Raw genomic sequence first — 16,477 nt, 5'->3', positions numbered from 1 at the left:
CGATGAACTTTGATTCATTACACAAATCAATTTGTGACACAAGCCAAAATTGTTTGCACGTAAGGAGATTACCTCAAAAAAGGAATAAAACTTTGACATCAGGTCTTGGCATTTAAAATGCAAATAATATTTTAAAAATATATTACAATAATTTGTTTGAACTTAATTTGTTTGTAACAAGTTTGAATTTCAAATAAATTATTAAAACTTTTCAGACAGGAGTTTCTCACTGATAGTTCGACCTAACAAAAATTCATCAAACTTAGTTTAATGAAATGCAATATTATTGAAGTTTTTACTAGAAGCATGATCTAATCAGCCCAATTTGGTATGACTCTGGTTCAGCTTCTGACTGAATCACTGTCATGCCACTCATGACTGGACTTAAGGTCGGGACACACTAGGCGACAAGTCACAGCGATAGGTCTCTGCAACAAGTCCTGCCATGTTTACCACTTCAAAACAAGTCTCTATGACAAGGCACTTGTTCGGTGTACTGTGCAGTGATTTAGGAAGAGTGGGAATATGAACTAGTTTTGCAATTCAATATGGCGAAAATACATGATGCTCTCTCGCAAAAATGCACCATGTCACACGGGGCAACATGTTGCAGCAACTTGTCCCTGCAACCTGTTGCAGTGACTTGTCGCCTAGTGTGTCCCGACCTATACTAGTATATACCGGTATATATATTGGTTCATGAATGTGTAACTAGATAGACAATGACTCAGTGGTTGGGTAATACTGGTCGACTTCAGTACAGGTCATTACTGGTGTGACTGTGGTACACTTTATAGCTTATAACTATTTACATATTTGACTTGGCTCTTGGTATTATTTTATACTTTTTACAGATTTGCTTTTAGCACATAATCCTTAACACTCAAAATAGCCATGTAAGATTTTCTTTAAAAGCGATAGGTGATGCTATTTTTTGTAATTTAAAATGCCTGTCCTTGACTTTCTGAGTGCGTTTTGGAGATTTTTTTCCAAGTAAAAATTGTACATATTTGGGTGAATTTTTAGAGGTCGTTGGGCCCAAAAAGCTAGTGCAATCAAAATCAACTGCTGTATTTACTCGAATAAGCACTGTGGCGCTTATTAATTTTTTTCGCGTCTCAAGTGCGACGCTTATTTGAGGGCGGCGCTTATTCGAGTAAATACGGTGTTTCTATCGGTCTTGTATTTGCCTCTTTCTACCTTTTTAAACCATTATCTAGTGATATCATTCAACTGCTTCACGCTATTACTTATATCCAACAAGATTGCTTAAAATGGAACAACCTAGATCCCTTTGTTCATGTCAGACAAAATTGATCATTATAATAATTACTATTCTGCCTTCTTTGGCTGTGGTCCATACAAAACTTCAACAAACTTGTGCCCAACCACACAAAATATTTTCCCAATTAAGAATATCATGGCAGGTTGATGGCAGCAGGCTATGATCCGATAGTATGGACCACTGAATGGGTCGCTAACAGCTGGGCACACCATGTTGTTGAGGTTTACATGAAGGAGCTGTAAAATAAAGGAAATGATGTTATTGTTGTTATTGTAATGTTTAATTCAATTTCTTAGCGTTTAACATTATTTTTCTTGGTAAATTAGCATTAACTTGCTAGAGGCCTAATCAGCCTCATCAACCCGAGTTGAAAAAAAGTTATTACCATCATCACCTGCTTTCAGTGTTAGGTGCACAGTGACTTTCTATCAACATCCATCTTTTGATGTGCTAAACGTCCTAAACAAACAGGAGGGATCGAAATCCACCAATCACAGCCACTAGTATGACCTTCTGAACTTGTGCGCCCATTTGCATGAAACCAACACCGGTATGTATTGGTTTTGATTGGCTCATTTCAAACAGCACATCAAAAGACAGTGTCAAAAGATGGATGTACAAAGATAGCTATGTACGCAACACTGAAAGCCGGTGTAAAATTGATAGTGGGGGTGGGGGTGGGGAGTAAAGTCTGTGTATGAGCCTAGTGGCCCATCAGAACAGAGCTTATCCTAGTTTCCTAGAATGAAGCAACTAGGAGTATTTCTACTCCCCCCTGGAAGCAACTAGGAGTATTTCTACTCCCCCCTGGATGGGATGCTAATCCATTGCAGGGTTACCCTAAGCATTAAATTTGCCAGTACCCACTTATACACTGAAGCCTGGGTGAAGAGAGACACTATGAGAGTAAAGAGTCTTGCCTAAGAACACAACACAATGACCCTGGCAGGGCTCTAACCAGGACCGCTCGATCCGGAGTCCAGTATGCTAACCATAAGTCCACCATGCCTCCCAAAAGGCCTGATTTACACAACCTTGGTACGCCAGTCAGTTTGTTTCTAGTTCATTCCTTTAGTTTGGTTATTTATAAGGCTTGTTACCACTTACCATTCCTAATGGCTGAAGAAAAAGTAGCATGTAGTACGAGAACAAAGTAAATGTCAAAGTTGCCCAGGTGAAGTCCCAGATGGGTTCTAAAGTAAATGGTCCTGTTTATATGAGGGAATGACAAAATGATGAAATGTTAAAACAGAACAAAAAACATAAGATGTTGAAGCAGAAAGATCAAATAATTTCAATGGCATACCTTGACAGGAGACAAGGAAAAATGGTACAACAATTAGAATGAGAGCATGCTGTATCCAGTAGGTTGCAACCTCAAATGGCAACTGAAAACAAAAATGTAGGAATTTTTATTTTAAATAAATGTCTAAAAAAATAATATTCTTGTTCCATCACAAGCCTTGCACATTCATTCTCAATAGGCCATTCCGAAGTTATTTTTTGCCTTTGTGTCAAAACTAAGTGCAACTAGTCATACAAAAACATGTTTCACATGAACATCTATTTTCATACAAATCAAAATCTTTTTTTTTTTTTAATGGCCACATACGAGGACCCATTTTGAAACGGAGGCAAAAGGCAACTCAGAAGTTGCCTATTATTAAGTTATATTTTGCAAGGAATGATTGTGTTGAACTTACCAATCTTGTATTTATCACTGGAAACAGAATTGCTTGGAGAGCACCAAATAGCAAATAATTGTGAACCCTGTAAAAGGAGCATTCTTAGATCAAAATTACTGTTCACATGAGATATTGTTACTATATCCAACTCTCATGGTTAACACACAAGTCTTGCCTGTCTGTGGCCTGGGTTTCAAACTTCAATTTTCTGCATACAGTTTTCTAACAATGGGAGCAAGCCCAGAGATAGGGGAGGGGTGGGAACAAATTAGAATAGGTCTGCAACGAGTGCCAAAAGTGGTGACACACTCAGCTATTTTGAGTACCTGAAAATGTTAAATGTTAGATTTTCCAACCAGAGTGATAGATCCAGGGTTGGCCCAGGGAGTCCCCCTTTTTTGTTCACATCCACTCCTTTACTTTTTTGAGCATGAAAAGGGGGAGGAGGAATGGTTGATAAACTACAACAGATTTGAAGTTGAAAAATGGGAATATTAAAATTGGCACTCATTTCAACCAAGTGGCATGTCTCAACTTCTATTGATGCCCATTGTGTGTCTTGCTTAAAATGGATGGAGTGAGGATTGGACTTTGGCTACTTTAGGGAAAGGGCCCAGAATAAAGGCAGGGCCGTAGCCGCTTTGAGGCAAACCGGAGCACTTGCATCAGTCATCTTCTTTGTTTTTGTTGTTTTGATTTTTGAAGGGGGAAAGTAAATACGTAGGAAGAGAATTTAACCATGGACATTGCCTCTGTCATAATTTTTTTCTGGCTTTGGCCTGGAAGGGGGACCTTTTCATGCTCAAAAAAAGTAAAGGGGTGGATGTGAACAAAAAAGGGGGACTCCATGGGCCAGCCCTAGATCTGCTACTTTGGATTGGAAAATTTGACATCTTCAGGTTACTTTTAGCAAAAAAGTCCTCAGATATCTTACTGTCACAGATTTAAGACATTTTCAGAATTCTGAAAGTCCCCTGCATGGGTTAAGGCATTACTGGAATAGGAGCACTAAGTCTTTATGAAAACCAACTCAATCAAACAGGACAGTTATTGGAAAGAAAATGCTAATTACTATCAATGGTGGACCCGGGGGGGAGACTCCCATATAAAAGGGGCGGGGATGCTTGTCGGAAATTTTGAAAAGAACCCCTAAAAGAGACAAATCTGGGCAAGGCTGAAGATTTTTGGACCCCTAAAAGATACCAAACAAGACACCCAAAATAAGACCCTGAAAGCTAAAATTATTGTTTATTTGACATTTTGCCCAGAACTCCCAAAAGTCCGAAATTTATACCCCTGAGTGGGACGACGAGCATCTCTGACCCTTTCATATGGGAGTCCCCCCCCTGTGTGGTGGACACATATAGCCCTTTAAACTAAAAGAGTACAGTATAATCCTGATTTCTCAAACCTCTCAATAACTTAAACCAAAAGGCGCTTTCCATCCCTTGGTCAAACACTGCAATTTTATCTCTGAATTCTTGAGCTCTCGATTTCTTGAACCAATTTTTGTTTCCCTTAGAGGTTTAAGAAATTTGGGATATCACTGAAATTTGAAAAAAGTGCCTTGGGTGCCACATCAAGGAAATATATTTAACTAGTGGTAACCAACGGTTAGGAAGTGCGGGCTAGAATGCTTTTGAGTCAAGGGATTTTGAATAAAACTTTTGTTGAGCATTGAAATTGGTTTGCCATCCCGTTGGGTGGTTTTCTTAAAAAAAAATCTGCATACATCTGTTGAAGATGATGTATTTAATTAGGTACTTGCCTAAAAACACACAGGACACGTTTACTGGGAGGAACCGCAAGCAAATATATCTGCAAAAAAATGGAAATACCTTACTTAACTGGCTAATTCCACGAGGATTGTACATAATAAAGATTTTCAGCTAATTTTAAGTCCTTCAGTTTGTTTATTTGTGTAAAGCCACAAATAAACTGGAACAAGCTATTAAAAAAAATTTATATTTAATAAATTGGGACATGGCTGTTGGCTTGCCAGTGTCATCCCAGAAATGGTTTCTGGTACTTTTACTAGTGTCTTTCAAAACTTCAGATGAGCATTGTGCAGTTGAATCCAGTAAATATCCATACCCACCCCATAGAAGATCATTGGAAATTCCAAGAGGGTGGAGGGTCTCAAAATCCAAATATGTTAAAGGAGAGTATGGGGCTCAACTGGAATTTTACAGAGGGGTGGGGGGATTCAAGCCCAAAAACCTTCCATGTGAGGGGTATGGATATTTTCTGGAACAACACATTCTACCTAAAGTAAACACGGTATTTCAAAGGCATTCACATCTTTCCAACAAAATCAAGCTCCCAGGCTACAAGGTGATATGATAAAATACTGCCTGAGTTAGTTCAGGCCAGATCGGAAAATATAAAAAAATAATGTGTCTTTCAGTCATTTTGCATAGAACTCGTTCAATCGGTCTATATACCACTCCCTACTACCTGAAGCCAAATATTTTCCCATCCAGCCCTCTCAGTCAGTCAATAAACTTACAAAATTACCCTCACTTCCTCAATGGTGGACAGCTTTTTCTATTTATTACAATTCATATCATGGCAAAAATCATATATGTTGTGGTTTAAATATATATTTGGTTTGAATTTTTTTAAACCAGTTTGATTTTTATTTCCATTTGTTTCAGATTTTTATATGATAATCAATATGAGACAATGAAATAAAAATAAACATTAATTAAAACTGGTTTGAAAAATTTTAAACCAAAGATAAATTTAACCACAACATATATTTCAAGTTCAATATTGCAATTTTAAAAATGACCCGTCCCCCATTCTTTGAAGCTCAACAAATTTCCCCCAAGGACAAAAAATAAATTCGATACCTCTATGGAGCTGGCATAACTTCCTCCCGCGGGGAATTCGCACAGGGAAAGAACGAAAGCTTGATCCCCCCTCCTTGATGGTCGATCCCCGGGGGGGGGCACTCCCATATATGAGCTATATAGGTATGTGCCGCTGTGAAGGGTATGGTTTTTAAGCAGTTTAGTCTGGGATAGGGTATAGAAATCAGCGAGTTTTGGTCTAGAATAGGGTATCATTTGCCAGAAAACTGATCAGTAGTATGAGGAATTAAGTCCAGAATAGGAATAGAAGCTCGGAAGAGGAAGAGGCCTTCTTAAATGTAAATAAAATCATCGCGGCAACGTTGTTGAGAGATGGTTTTCCATTATAAACACTAATGAGTGATACAGTTCTGAAAACAGCAAGTCTGGGATAGGGTACCGATTTTCGGTGTTTAGTCTAGTAAAGGGTTGCGAAATCAGTTGAAGAGGGTCTAGTATAGGGTAAGGGTTTCAGAGTCCCAGCGGCACACCCCCACCCAAAAATATATAGAGTACCCCCCCCCCCCCCGGGGGTCGATCATGCATAAAGGTCGCGATTTCGATCTAAATTTAAGTGCTTAACTACGAGAAACTCTCGACCCGATACGGTATGACTCTAAAGCTTAGTTTAACCTTTTTGAATTAATGCTTGCAGAAAGATTACAAACAAAACAACCCAGATTGAAGCTTACCTGAATCGCTGTCAAAACATGGCACGGATTGAGAAGAAAAATAATCTGTTTTGTGGCAAACTTGAAACCAATTTCGATACCGAAAATCAAGCAATGTAAAACCAAAAGAAGTCTTTTCCCGACTCCCGTGCCTTCTCTGTATGCAGGTAATTCCTTTGGTATTGAAACTGTGCCCAGCATTTTCCAGAACACGAAGATAGTGAAGAGTTCGTAGACCACGGTTTCAGCGACCCTCTGCTTCGAAGACAAGAACTCAGCGCATTCTCTCCCGCCATTTCCGGGTAAAGCGAAGTCTACACCGCCGTATAAAACATCAGCGATGTAATTTACGTCTATCATCTTGACAAAAATTATCAAAGGAAGCCTATTTCATGAGAAAAACTATAGAAGATCATGTTATTTACATGCCGGTATTTATAATTTAGCGTGCCCCGCTTGTGCCGGTTCTCAGCGTGTTGCCTTTGCTTGGCAGCCGAGCCTTCGTTTAGGGTGACATCGCGTGACGGGGGTGAAAAAATTGTGTAATCTTTTCGGATCGGGCTACGCGATCAGGCGTTCTTTTTTTCCGGAACGTCTGATCGCAGGTTACGGTTCGGGTACTTGGCAGACATCAATAATATTAGCCCGAGTAGACAGCTGAATTCTTCTCTTGAGTGTTAGAAGAGAATCGTCTTAAGGTAAAATCACGACTTCAGTAGCGTTGATCAAAATTAGCCAATCAGAATAATCGCCGAGTTTTCAGGTAAGACAGTACCTCTCTGGAACCTCTATTTTCATTCACCCGCTGTAAACACTACCTCTATTGTTATTCAGGGCTAGGGGCATTGTTGTCACCTGTTATCTATTGTTTTGTCTGCGAGTGCAAACATAAATCAAGGCAAAAGATTCAAACATCCTTGTGCCATTTCTCCAGCAAGGCAAGCTTCATGCACACCTAATATGAAAGTCTCAACTCAAATTTTAAGGCCATTTGGCTTACCAGACAGGTGGCATCTTGCAAAACCTCCCTACCCCTACACAAGGTGGGTCCTCGTCGAGTACACTCGTTATGGCCACTTCCCTAACATCTCTTGACTGTAAAATCGATAGAAATTAGCTGCAGATCGGCAACGAAAAAAAGTCGAAAAAAGGGTTTGTTGAGTAATCGTTCAGCCTCACTCCTACGGACTCCCTTCGATGCTTGTTTTTTTTTTCCTCTCCCCAAGCCTCTCCCGAATTCGAATTCAAGATGGCGCTCGCCCGATAAAAATGCGCTCGCTAAAATACGGCTGCATTGCAGGCTACTTTTGCTTAAAATTCTTGGAAAAATTAGCCGTTAGGTGCGTCTGTTCGCGATAATTTTTAAGTACCTTTTACAAACCTACAAGAAAATTTTCCCTTCCTTTTTTTTTGTTATTAAATGTTATTAAGCTAAAATACCTAAAATCCTAAATCATGCGAAATTTTGCTCGATTCAGGTTGCTTTTGCTCCACAAATTGCAATTACGTGAAGAAAGCAGATAAGGAAGAAATTTGACCTGTCCTCTTAACCCTTAATATGCTGAAATTATTCCTAAAAACGCGTTTTTTTTAGCCGTTAATCGATTTTCTTGACTCTACGGTCCAAAAGTTCTCTAAATTTGCTAAAAATGCACTTTCTGAAAATGCAGGAAGATTTTGACGAAATTTCCATGTAAAAATGTACAATATTTTACTTTGGCGCATGCGCATAAGCCAAAATTTTTTGCTGAACCGTTCCGATTTTTTTTCCTTGCTCCTTTCCTTTTCGTTTTTCTCTGCTTTCTTATTCTCTCTATCTTTTACTCTGTGCTCCCCTTCTACTGGCCTGAAAAGTTTTGATCTGAATCAGTGGAAAACCCTGGAAAGGAGATCATGATCAAGTACGGGTATTTTGGCCTGTTTTAGCACCAATTTTACACCAAAAACTGATCGCGTTTTTTTCGATTAGCCCTGTCGGAAAGCAGTCAATATTGAAGATGGACAGTCCTGTGGAAAGATCTATCCAAGCTCTATAAGATGCAAATCACAAAAATCTGCTGACGTGTAAATTGGTGACGTCATAAGTGGCAGAATGGCCATTCCTCCAAATCCCGGCATCCCGAATAGTCCAGCGCTTTAGGGAGTAACCCCCGGGGGAGGATTGAGTTAAATATCGAAACTGCAAATAAGCAGCCTTAGTAATTAAGCTCATCTGTTATCTGACTGCTTAACCGGTGCGCGAAAGTTCATCAGCGAGCAAAAACTTGCAATCAGTCGCTACATTGATCTGTCTACAACTACGACTTCAGTTTGAAAGTTTTGGGGAATTCGGCTCCAGTCTCGGAGAAGCTCTTTCTCACCGCGGAGTATGGATTGAGGGTGCCATTAGAGACGGCTACAAATTAGAAGAGGTAGATATACGATGGCTCTTTTCTACCGGCACTTCTGTAGAATGAATTGACTAGGAGTATTGCTGCCCCCCATGGATGGAATGCTAGTCAATCCCCTTCCCCCCTCCCCCCATACACTCACACACACACACACACACGGTTGCCTAAATTTCACTACCCCTTTCCAGTGCTTCGTTTTCAGCGTTTCGGTATAGTTTCAAAGCGATATGTTTGACTTTTCATTATATTTCAAGACCATTTTTTATGTCCGTATTGTGGAGCAGGGTGGAGGGGGAGGGGGGGGTATGTGAGCACGTGTGTGTAAGTGTCGGGGAGGGGAGGGGGCCTGAACTTTCCGCTTCCCTTTGTGCTTACTGCATATATCTGCCTTTTGTCCTTCTCTTGTGCGATGTTGCGAAATCGTTTTCCTTATTTCACCTGCCTCCCGCCAACCTTAAAAATCCCTCTTTGAGCCTTCTCTTTTCCCGCCTCTAATTGACTTCCCACTCCCGTAACACCCAGAATCATTCCCCTTTCGTCCCCTCCCCGGCCCCCTGCCGAGGGAAAGTCAACGAACCTACTTACTAACGAGGGGCATGCAAAAGCGCCTTTATGTGAAAGTTCCTCGTCCAAAGAAAAAAGTTATTGAGCGTTTAGGTAACATCACTTATTTTTCTTGTTTTCTCATTCACACAGTAAGTGAAAGGTTTGATTACAGACCATTACACTTTGGCTGGAAACCACAAAAGTTTAAATATAATGAAATGACACAAAATCATGCATTTTGAGTGGCATGCGTGTCAACTAGTAGCTTAAAGGAGCTATTTCACGACATTTTAAGTCATTTTTCTGATTACTCTTAAATTGAAGGAAACATCAAAATAGTAGTTTTCTAACGTAAGAAAAAAACACTAAAGGAGTAATAAAAACCCGAAAAAAACCAAGGATGTTTTTGACTGACAAAGATTAAGACGGATTACGAATGAGAAACTTGAAAAAACTTGCCATTTTTTTCAAGATGCCTTGTCCATGCCGTAGCTCCTTTTAAGCTAAATGTATGTCATATAAGCCCCAAATAAATTTTTGTTGATTTATTTATTTATTTATTTATTTATTTATTCTACTCTTACTGAACTTTTGAGGAAAGTCATTTTGCAATCCTGAAATTCGTTTGTTTTCTGAGCTATTTGCGGTAGGAAAAGTTGCGCATTCAAAATCTGTCGGCGCAGCCAAAAGAAAACATTTTTTTTATTTTTTGAGCCAAGCTGAGATTTGCGTGCAACGCTTTCTCTATCAATGAAACGACACTGCATATAATTTCACATGGAAGCACAATAATTCTAACTTGATAAGACTTTCAAACTAAACAAGACTAACAAATCCAACAAGTCTCTTTTATAATATCAGAACTGTAGCTCAGTGGTAGGGCGTCCGATTGGTGTGCGGATTGTCATAGGTTCGACTCCTAAAACTATATCGTCTCCTTTTTCTAGTTCTTCGTCATTAAGGTTGCGAAATGACACCAGAACCGGCTCTCTCTGAACCACGGGTATCGAAAAAGCTTCGCAAGAGGTAGGCTGAATTTCAGGTCGATGGCGTTCTTCCATCTCGATTTCTGGCGGGCTGTTTTCTGGCTGTCTGTAACGAAAAATCTCAAGGAAAGCTTGTCGAAGCTTTTTATTGCGCCAACAGTAAATGACAGGGTTAAAAATTGAACCCAATATTATGAAAGTTGTGCACCAGCTCCACAGAACACACATTATGCTCGGTTCAACCGTGTGATTTGAAGATGTTAGTACAAGAAGTATTATTGTAGGCAAATAAGATAATATCAACGCACCCAGAATGAATGCTAGGGTGTTAGCTGCCTTGTTGTTTTTCTTCACTCTGTTAGCTTCTTCTTGAGATTGTTGTTCAGTTTGGAGGCGTCTTTTCTGACGCAGTGACACTACGAAAATGTAGACATAGGTGTAGCCGATAGCAGAAATAAAAACGGAGGCTAAAATAGCGAGTATTATAGCGACCGCGCTCAAGTATTGTGTGAAAGTTTCTGTTTCACTGTCTAAAGCGGCCAAGACAATTTCGTGGATGGTCAAAACGGCTGTAAAGACCCATGCGAAAATTATACCAGCTTTTATCCTTTGCTTTGTGACAATGTCCCGGTACCTCAAGGGATATTTGATAGCTATGTAGCGATCTATACCGATCAGCAAAAGGTGAGTAAGCGAGGCAGAACTAGCCTCTGCAATGGTTATTGAACTTACTTTTTCTAAGGTACAAAATGGCCCGTCGCCAAGGATTCGCTTCAATTCCATCGCAATGGTCACGGGATGACCGATTAGCCCAGCCAATAAATCAGAGCCCGCCAAACAGGCTAAAAGAATGTTGGACTTGGTTCGAAGCGGCCTCCTTGTTGCCACCGCGAAGATAACTAACACGTTGAGCAGGACGTTTAGAATGAGTGCCAGTGAATTGACGACAGTTACAGCAACAAGACTTCTGAAGGTATCTTCTGTTAAGTATGACTTTCGCCAAACGGTACCTTGCAGATAAGGGCATTTTTCTATTTCTGGGTCAGAGAGCCCCATCGAAGAAGACGAAGAAGCGATCGACATGTTACGGTCCATGATAAAAGGAAATTTAAGAGTGAGTTTCAAACAGATGCAAGATATAGCTTAGAAATCAGAACATAATTTCCCCCATCCTACGCTATTCTTTTCATAGCCGGTAAAAAAAGGTTCGGTCACCAAACGTATTGGAATAGGTCGACAATCGTTTTGGAATATTGAAAGGAAAGGCGAGATATGATGTTATTGTTAGGCTCTACTGACGCAGTTTAGAAAACAGAAACTAATTTCCTGAAATTTTCTTTCTAGTAAAAGAAAAGATAAAACTGAAGAAATGTCGTGGGTTCTTTTGTGAAAAATACGAGCAGATGCAAAAACTGGAACATCGGGCACGCCCTACCAGAATTTTGATTGGTTCAGCGAGCACTAGAACTCAGGGCTAGAACTCAACAAATGCGAAGAGTCGGAGGTTTTTGTCCCGCCCACCTGGTCTTATTACAGCCGATTACTTTTCAGACTTTCTCGCTTTAAAAGCGTAAATTTAATTTAAATAAGTTACCGTAGTGGACATGCAGACTCGCGAAGGTCAATCACAAGAAGGCCCTTTTATCAAATTAGAGGATGGAGTAACTACGCGGTCAGCTGGTGCGAGGTCTGGAAACGGGAAAGCTTCGGAAAACGCCAGGAGCCCTCGGCACGCGATCGGATATCGCGAGAATTTGCGAATTTCCTCGGCAGTTCCAGAGCAAGCATTATGCACTTATGGAGGGCGGAGGCCAAGTAGGGAGGAGGGAGAAATTTTGGCTAAAAAAGGAGGGAGGAGGGAGAAATTGGCGCAAAAAGTGAGGAGGAGGGAGACTTACCCTCCTGTCCCTCCACCCTCCTTATGCAGATAGCCGCGTATTTAGAATTTCTAATGGCCACTACAACCAATTATCAATATTATTCGTCCTTAATTTGATGTGGATGGGTCAAAATGGCTAAAATTTTGAAGCCAGAGAGTTGCTCAAACGCAAATTATCGGCGAAAAATATTTTGCGAATAAAGAACTTTCTATGCGCCCAAAATATTCATTATAAATCAAGTCCAAGAATATGGCAAACCAATATTTCTCTTGAGTAAAATTCCCCCTTGTATTATTCTTTCTAAAGGCTTGCTGTTTATTTGTCGTTTAATTTAATAAAATGAAAAAAACAGAATTTGTACTGTCCAAAATCTCAGAACACACCCTATCTGAAGGCAATGTCAACAGGTTAGCAGCTGCACTAAAAAAATTACAAATAGCCATAAATAGAGTCGTTGAGGACAATTGTTGCATGTTGTATAGAATCTCCATAAGATAAACATTTTATCTTTTTTACTTTGATTTTTATCGACAAAAGACTATATAACTCGTAATATATCACAAACGCAAATAAAGTTAAAGAATATTTTAAATACTTTAAGAGTAACATTTTATAGAAGAAATGTTGTTCCAGAAATGGAAATAATCAGGAGTGTAATCGACCAAAGTAACGTTATTCAATTTCCAAGAAAAAGTAAAAGATTGGAACAGAATTTATTTTACAAAATTTAGGCCCTATTTACATGGAAAAATGGCGCCCATCCTAATTGTTCAACTTCACTGGCATTGGTTTGCGCAGCCGTTTCTAACCGTGGGTGTTATTCACGAATCAAAATCCAGGAAATTTCAGTTAAAAAGCAATTGTAGTCATTTCGTACTGGTTGTTATGAGCTGCCGGAAAATTTACAACAACTCGATCATTTTTCAAGGAAATTCAACAAATGGATTTAAAAATGTGAAAATCACTGCAACTAATGAAACCTACACGAAATTAATTTGACCAACCAGTTATGAAGAAAGCTAAAGATATCTATTTGTTTTTTAATAAAAGCGGGGATCTTTTCAAAATTTACAATATATTCAGCGAACACTAGGTATTGAATTAATATTTTTAGGACAGATCCCCGAACTAGTTCTTTTGGTTTCTACATAACGACCTACATTCAAAGGAGTAAAACGTTGGTGTACTGTTGGGCTATCGTCTCCCAGTGATTTTACTGTTAAAAGGGGTGCCTTTTTCAGGCTGTAGGTATTTAAAGGGTAGGAATTTCGTGAGACTGAGTATACAATTATAGTTTTCTAACGAAGAAAAACAGCAAGGGAGTAATGAAAACTCAAAATAACCAAGGATGGGTTTGACTGACGAAGATTAAGACCGATTACGAATGAATGAAAAACTTAAAAAGTTTCAAGATGAGTTGTTCGTGACGAAGCTCCTTTAAGGGGTTATTCAAGTGAAAAATTATGAAAAGAGATCGATGCAGTAACCTTTCTGTAAGTATGTGAAACAGGCACCTTTTTCTATCAAAGATATTTGAAAGGGGTTCCTCTTCTGTCAAAAATGGTACATGAAAGGGTAAGCCTGCTGTGTAAAAAAAATCGTGCCCTCCCCCCCCCCCCCCGACTCGCAAACAGGGGCAGAGTTTTCAAGAACCTTCAACCACATTCAAAACCCAAATATGCATCAGATACCCACCCCACCCTGAAATGTCACTCATCTTCTCATCCTTCTGGGTAAGGATTGAAAGACGAGACAATTGACACCTTAGACCTCTCTCCTCCGCAGAGGCTCCTTTAGTGGGGGAAAGCGAAAAACACGGGGGGAGGAAGGCGAAAACACGAAAAATGAATGAATGTCCCCCGCGCGCTTTCGTTTCGATTCTCTCCAGGCTCCGCGCGCTTACTTTTCACCTCTCCCCATTTCCCAGCCCGTACGGAACACGAAAGAGGCCTCTGCGGAGGAGAGAGCACCTTAGAGACCCGGTCCTTAGACTGTAAGCAATTTTGGTTCGTTACTACAAAGGGTGGCAAGTTGTTTTACTCTTGAGGCGAGGGGAGGCTCAGGGATACTTGTCACACCTTTTAGGATAAACATAATGCAAGTTTGCAGGCTGTATTTGGCAAAGGGTTTGTGTTACCACACTTATGGGCAGAGGTCATAACATGGCATAAAAACATGATAATTTTTATAGCTACACTGTAAAGATAAACTGACACAGAGTTTTCAAAAAAAAAAACATAATACTTTATTAGCTCCCTTATGTCTCACATTTGTATTTTTTACATCTCACTTGATAATAAACTTCAGCCTAACAAGATAGGTTCACCCGAAAGACCAGGTTAAACCGAATATGTAACTTGTTTGCTGTGATCTACAAAATAATATGCTGCAAAATTGTACACACTTTTGTACTGTAAGGTCTTTCTGAAGCATCAGCTCCTTCGCTATTTAGGTACTGGTATGTGATTAGTTTATTACATGATGTAGTCTGGTCTTAATGGGCCTGAAGAATATGCAGTCCAAGAAATTATCCATACCCACCCATGGAAGGTCATTGGAAATTCTGAGATGGTTGGGGTTGGGTCTCAAAAGCCATCTGTGGTTGGGGGGGGGGGGAGTTATGGAGATTTCGTTGAACTACACAATGCTAACATGCAACTGTGCAAGTCATTTATTTTGCAACTTATGCAGTTATCTGCTGACTGAGTCTACATTATTTTATGCCAAAGTTATCACACTGGCTAAGCTATTTCACCCATTCACACTGACCTTCATAGTACAAAAGAACTGCCATAATTTATTATTCATTTATTCATCAACTAATTGATGAAAAGTTCAGGAAGAAAGCAGAATGTGTTTAAAGTGCGACTGAAACAAAGTTTTCGTATCTATTTTTTATTGCTCAAATTATAGTTTCAAACATGCTTATAAGCAGTTTTCGTGAACTGCAGGCAAAAACAAAGTTGACAGTGTTCGCAAGGTTCAAACTTTATTACCCAGAACTATGCAAAAAAATCTGATATGAAAACTTTGTTTCAGCAGCACTTTAAATATAAAACAAAGCCTCTTGATTTGGAGATGAAAGTCCAGAAGAAAACAAAAATAATAGCACATCGAGATTTTTAAACATGCATAATAAAATATTAAGAACTTTTCTGTTCTAACATTAGGTAAATTTTTTTACCAGATTTTAATTGAGAAATCACAATCACATTTAACCTTTAAATAATAAATTGTTATAAAAACATTTTGATTCATAAATTACATAATTATAAGAAATGTGTAGAAATCAATAAGGAAAAATTCATATTTTCTTAATTAAAAGGTTGAAACATTATTTGGTAGCAAATCAAACCTGGACCACAGGCAAGAAAAAAAAAAGCGTGTGTGTCTGATAGATTTATTAATATTATGATTATTATAACAAACCCATCACCCATGTCACAATAAATTAAAGGAATGATCATGAAAAAAATTCAAGTAAATAAATTAAACTGTCTTGCATCACACCTTTCAGTAAGAGCATTTTATTTACAAGGTATAAGATTGGCAAAAATAATTAACTGACACTCAAAAAGATAAATCCATAGAGCTAGGAATCGTTTTTCATTTGTGAAAAAGAGTTGTCACAACAAGTGAAACTTGCTAGTGTAAACGCGGGTCTGTCTGACCTGCATTTGAGTTTGAAGACTGTATTGAGTTCAAGTTAAAAAGTCGAGTTTGAGTTAGAATGTCAAGTTAATATTCTATTATATTTTCAGCATGAAAAACACTCTGGTTAGCCTTAAAAAAATTATTAGCCTAACTAGCACTTTAGCCCAGGGGGGGCACTCAAAAAAGTTTTATACGGGGAGGCTCCGCCCCGAGCTCTGACCCCTTACCCTTTTATATACCATTTTTGACAGAAATTGTACCCCTTTCGTATACCTTTTACTGAAAAAGGGTACCCCTTTCATATACCTAAAAGACATGGCATAGACTTAGAACAGGACGTTTGCTTGTCATTTTCACGTAGCGCTTAATACATTAAAATAATACAGCCGTAAATTGCGTCTGTTCGAAATATTTTAATTAAAAGCCCTGTTAAATACCTAAATGACAGATTTCCATACCCTTTCGTATACCAAAACTTGTAAAATCCCTACCCTTTCATATACCTTAAGCCTGAAAAAGGTACTC

At 39.1% G+C, this 16,477-nt stretch overlaps 1 protein-coding gene across 1 annotated transcript; it reads right to left on the bottom strand.

The window, feature by feature from the left end:
* Nucleotides 1–1,187: 1,187 nt before the first annotated feature.
* LOC144663459 (transmembrane protein 164-like) lies at nt 1,188–6,964 on the bottom strand. The gene is made up of 6 exons (XM_078524419.1): nt 6,518–6,964; nt 4,739–4,788; nt 2,989–3,055; nt 2,592–2,673; nt 2,393–2,493; nt 1,188–1,521 (listed from the first exon to the last, which is right to left on the bottom strand). The coding sequence occupies exons 1-6, from the start codon at nt 6,854–6,856 to the stop codon at nt 1,333–1,335; spliced, it is 828 nt and encodes a 275-aa protein (XP_078380545.1). The 5' UTR covers nt 6,857–6,964; the 3' UTR covers nt 1,188–1,332.
* Between the last annotated feature and the right edge of the window lie 9,513 nt (nt 6,965–16,477).

The sequence above is a fragment of the Oculina patagonica genome, chromosome 8, assembly GCF_052425735.1.
Source record: "Oculina patagonica isolate OP01 chromosome 8, crgOcupat, whole genome shotgun sequence".
Taxonomy (NCBI): domain Eukaryota; kingdom Metazoa; phylum Cnidaria; class Anthozoa; order Scleractinia; family Oculinidae; genus Oculina; species Oculina patagonica.
The sequence above is the reverse complement of the archived record's forward strand: the minus strand, read 5'-3'. Positions and strand labels throughout refer to the sequence as shown.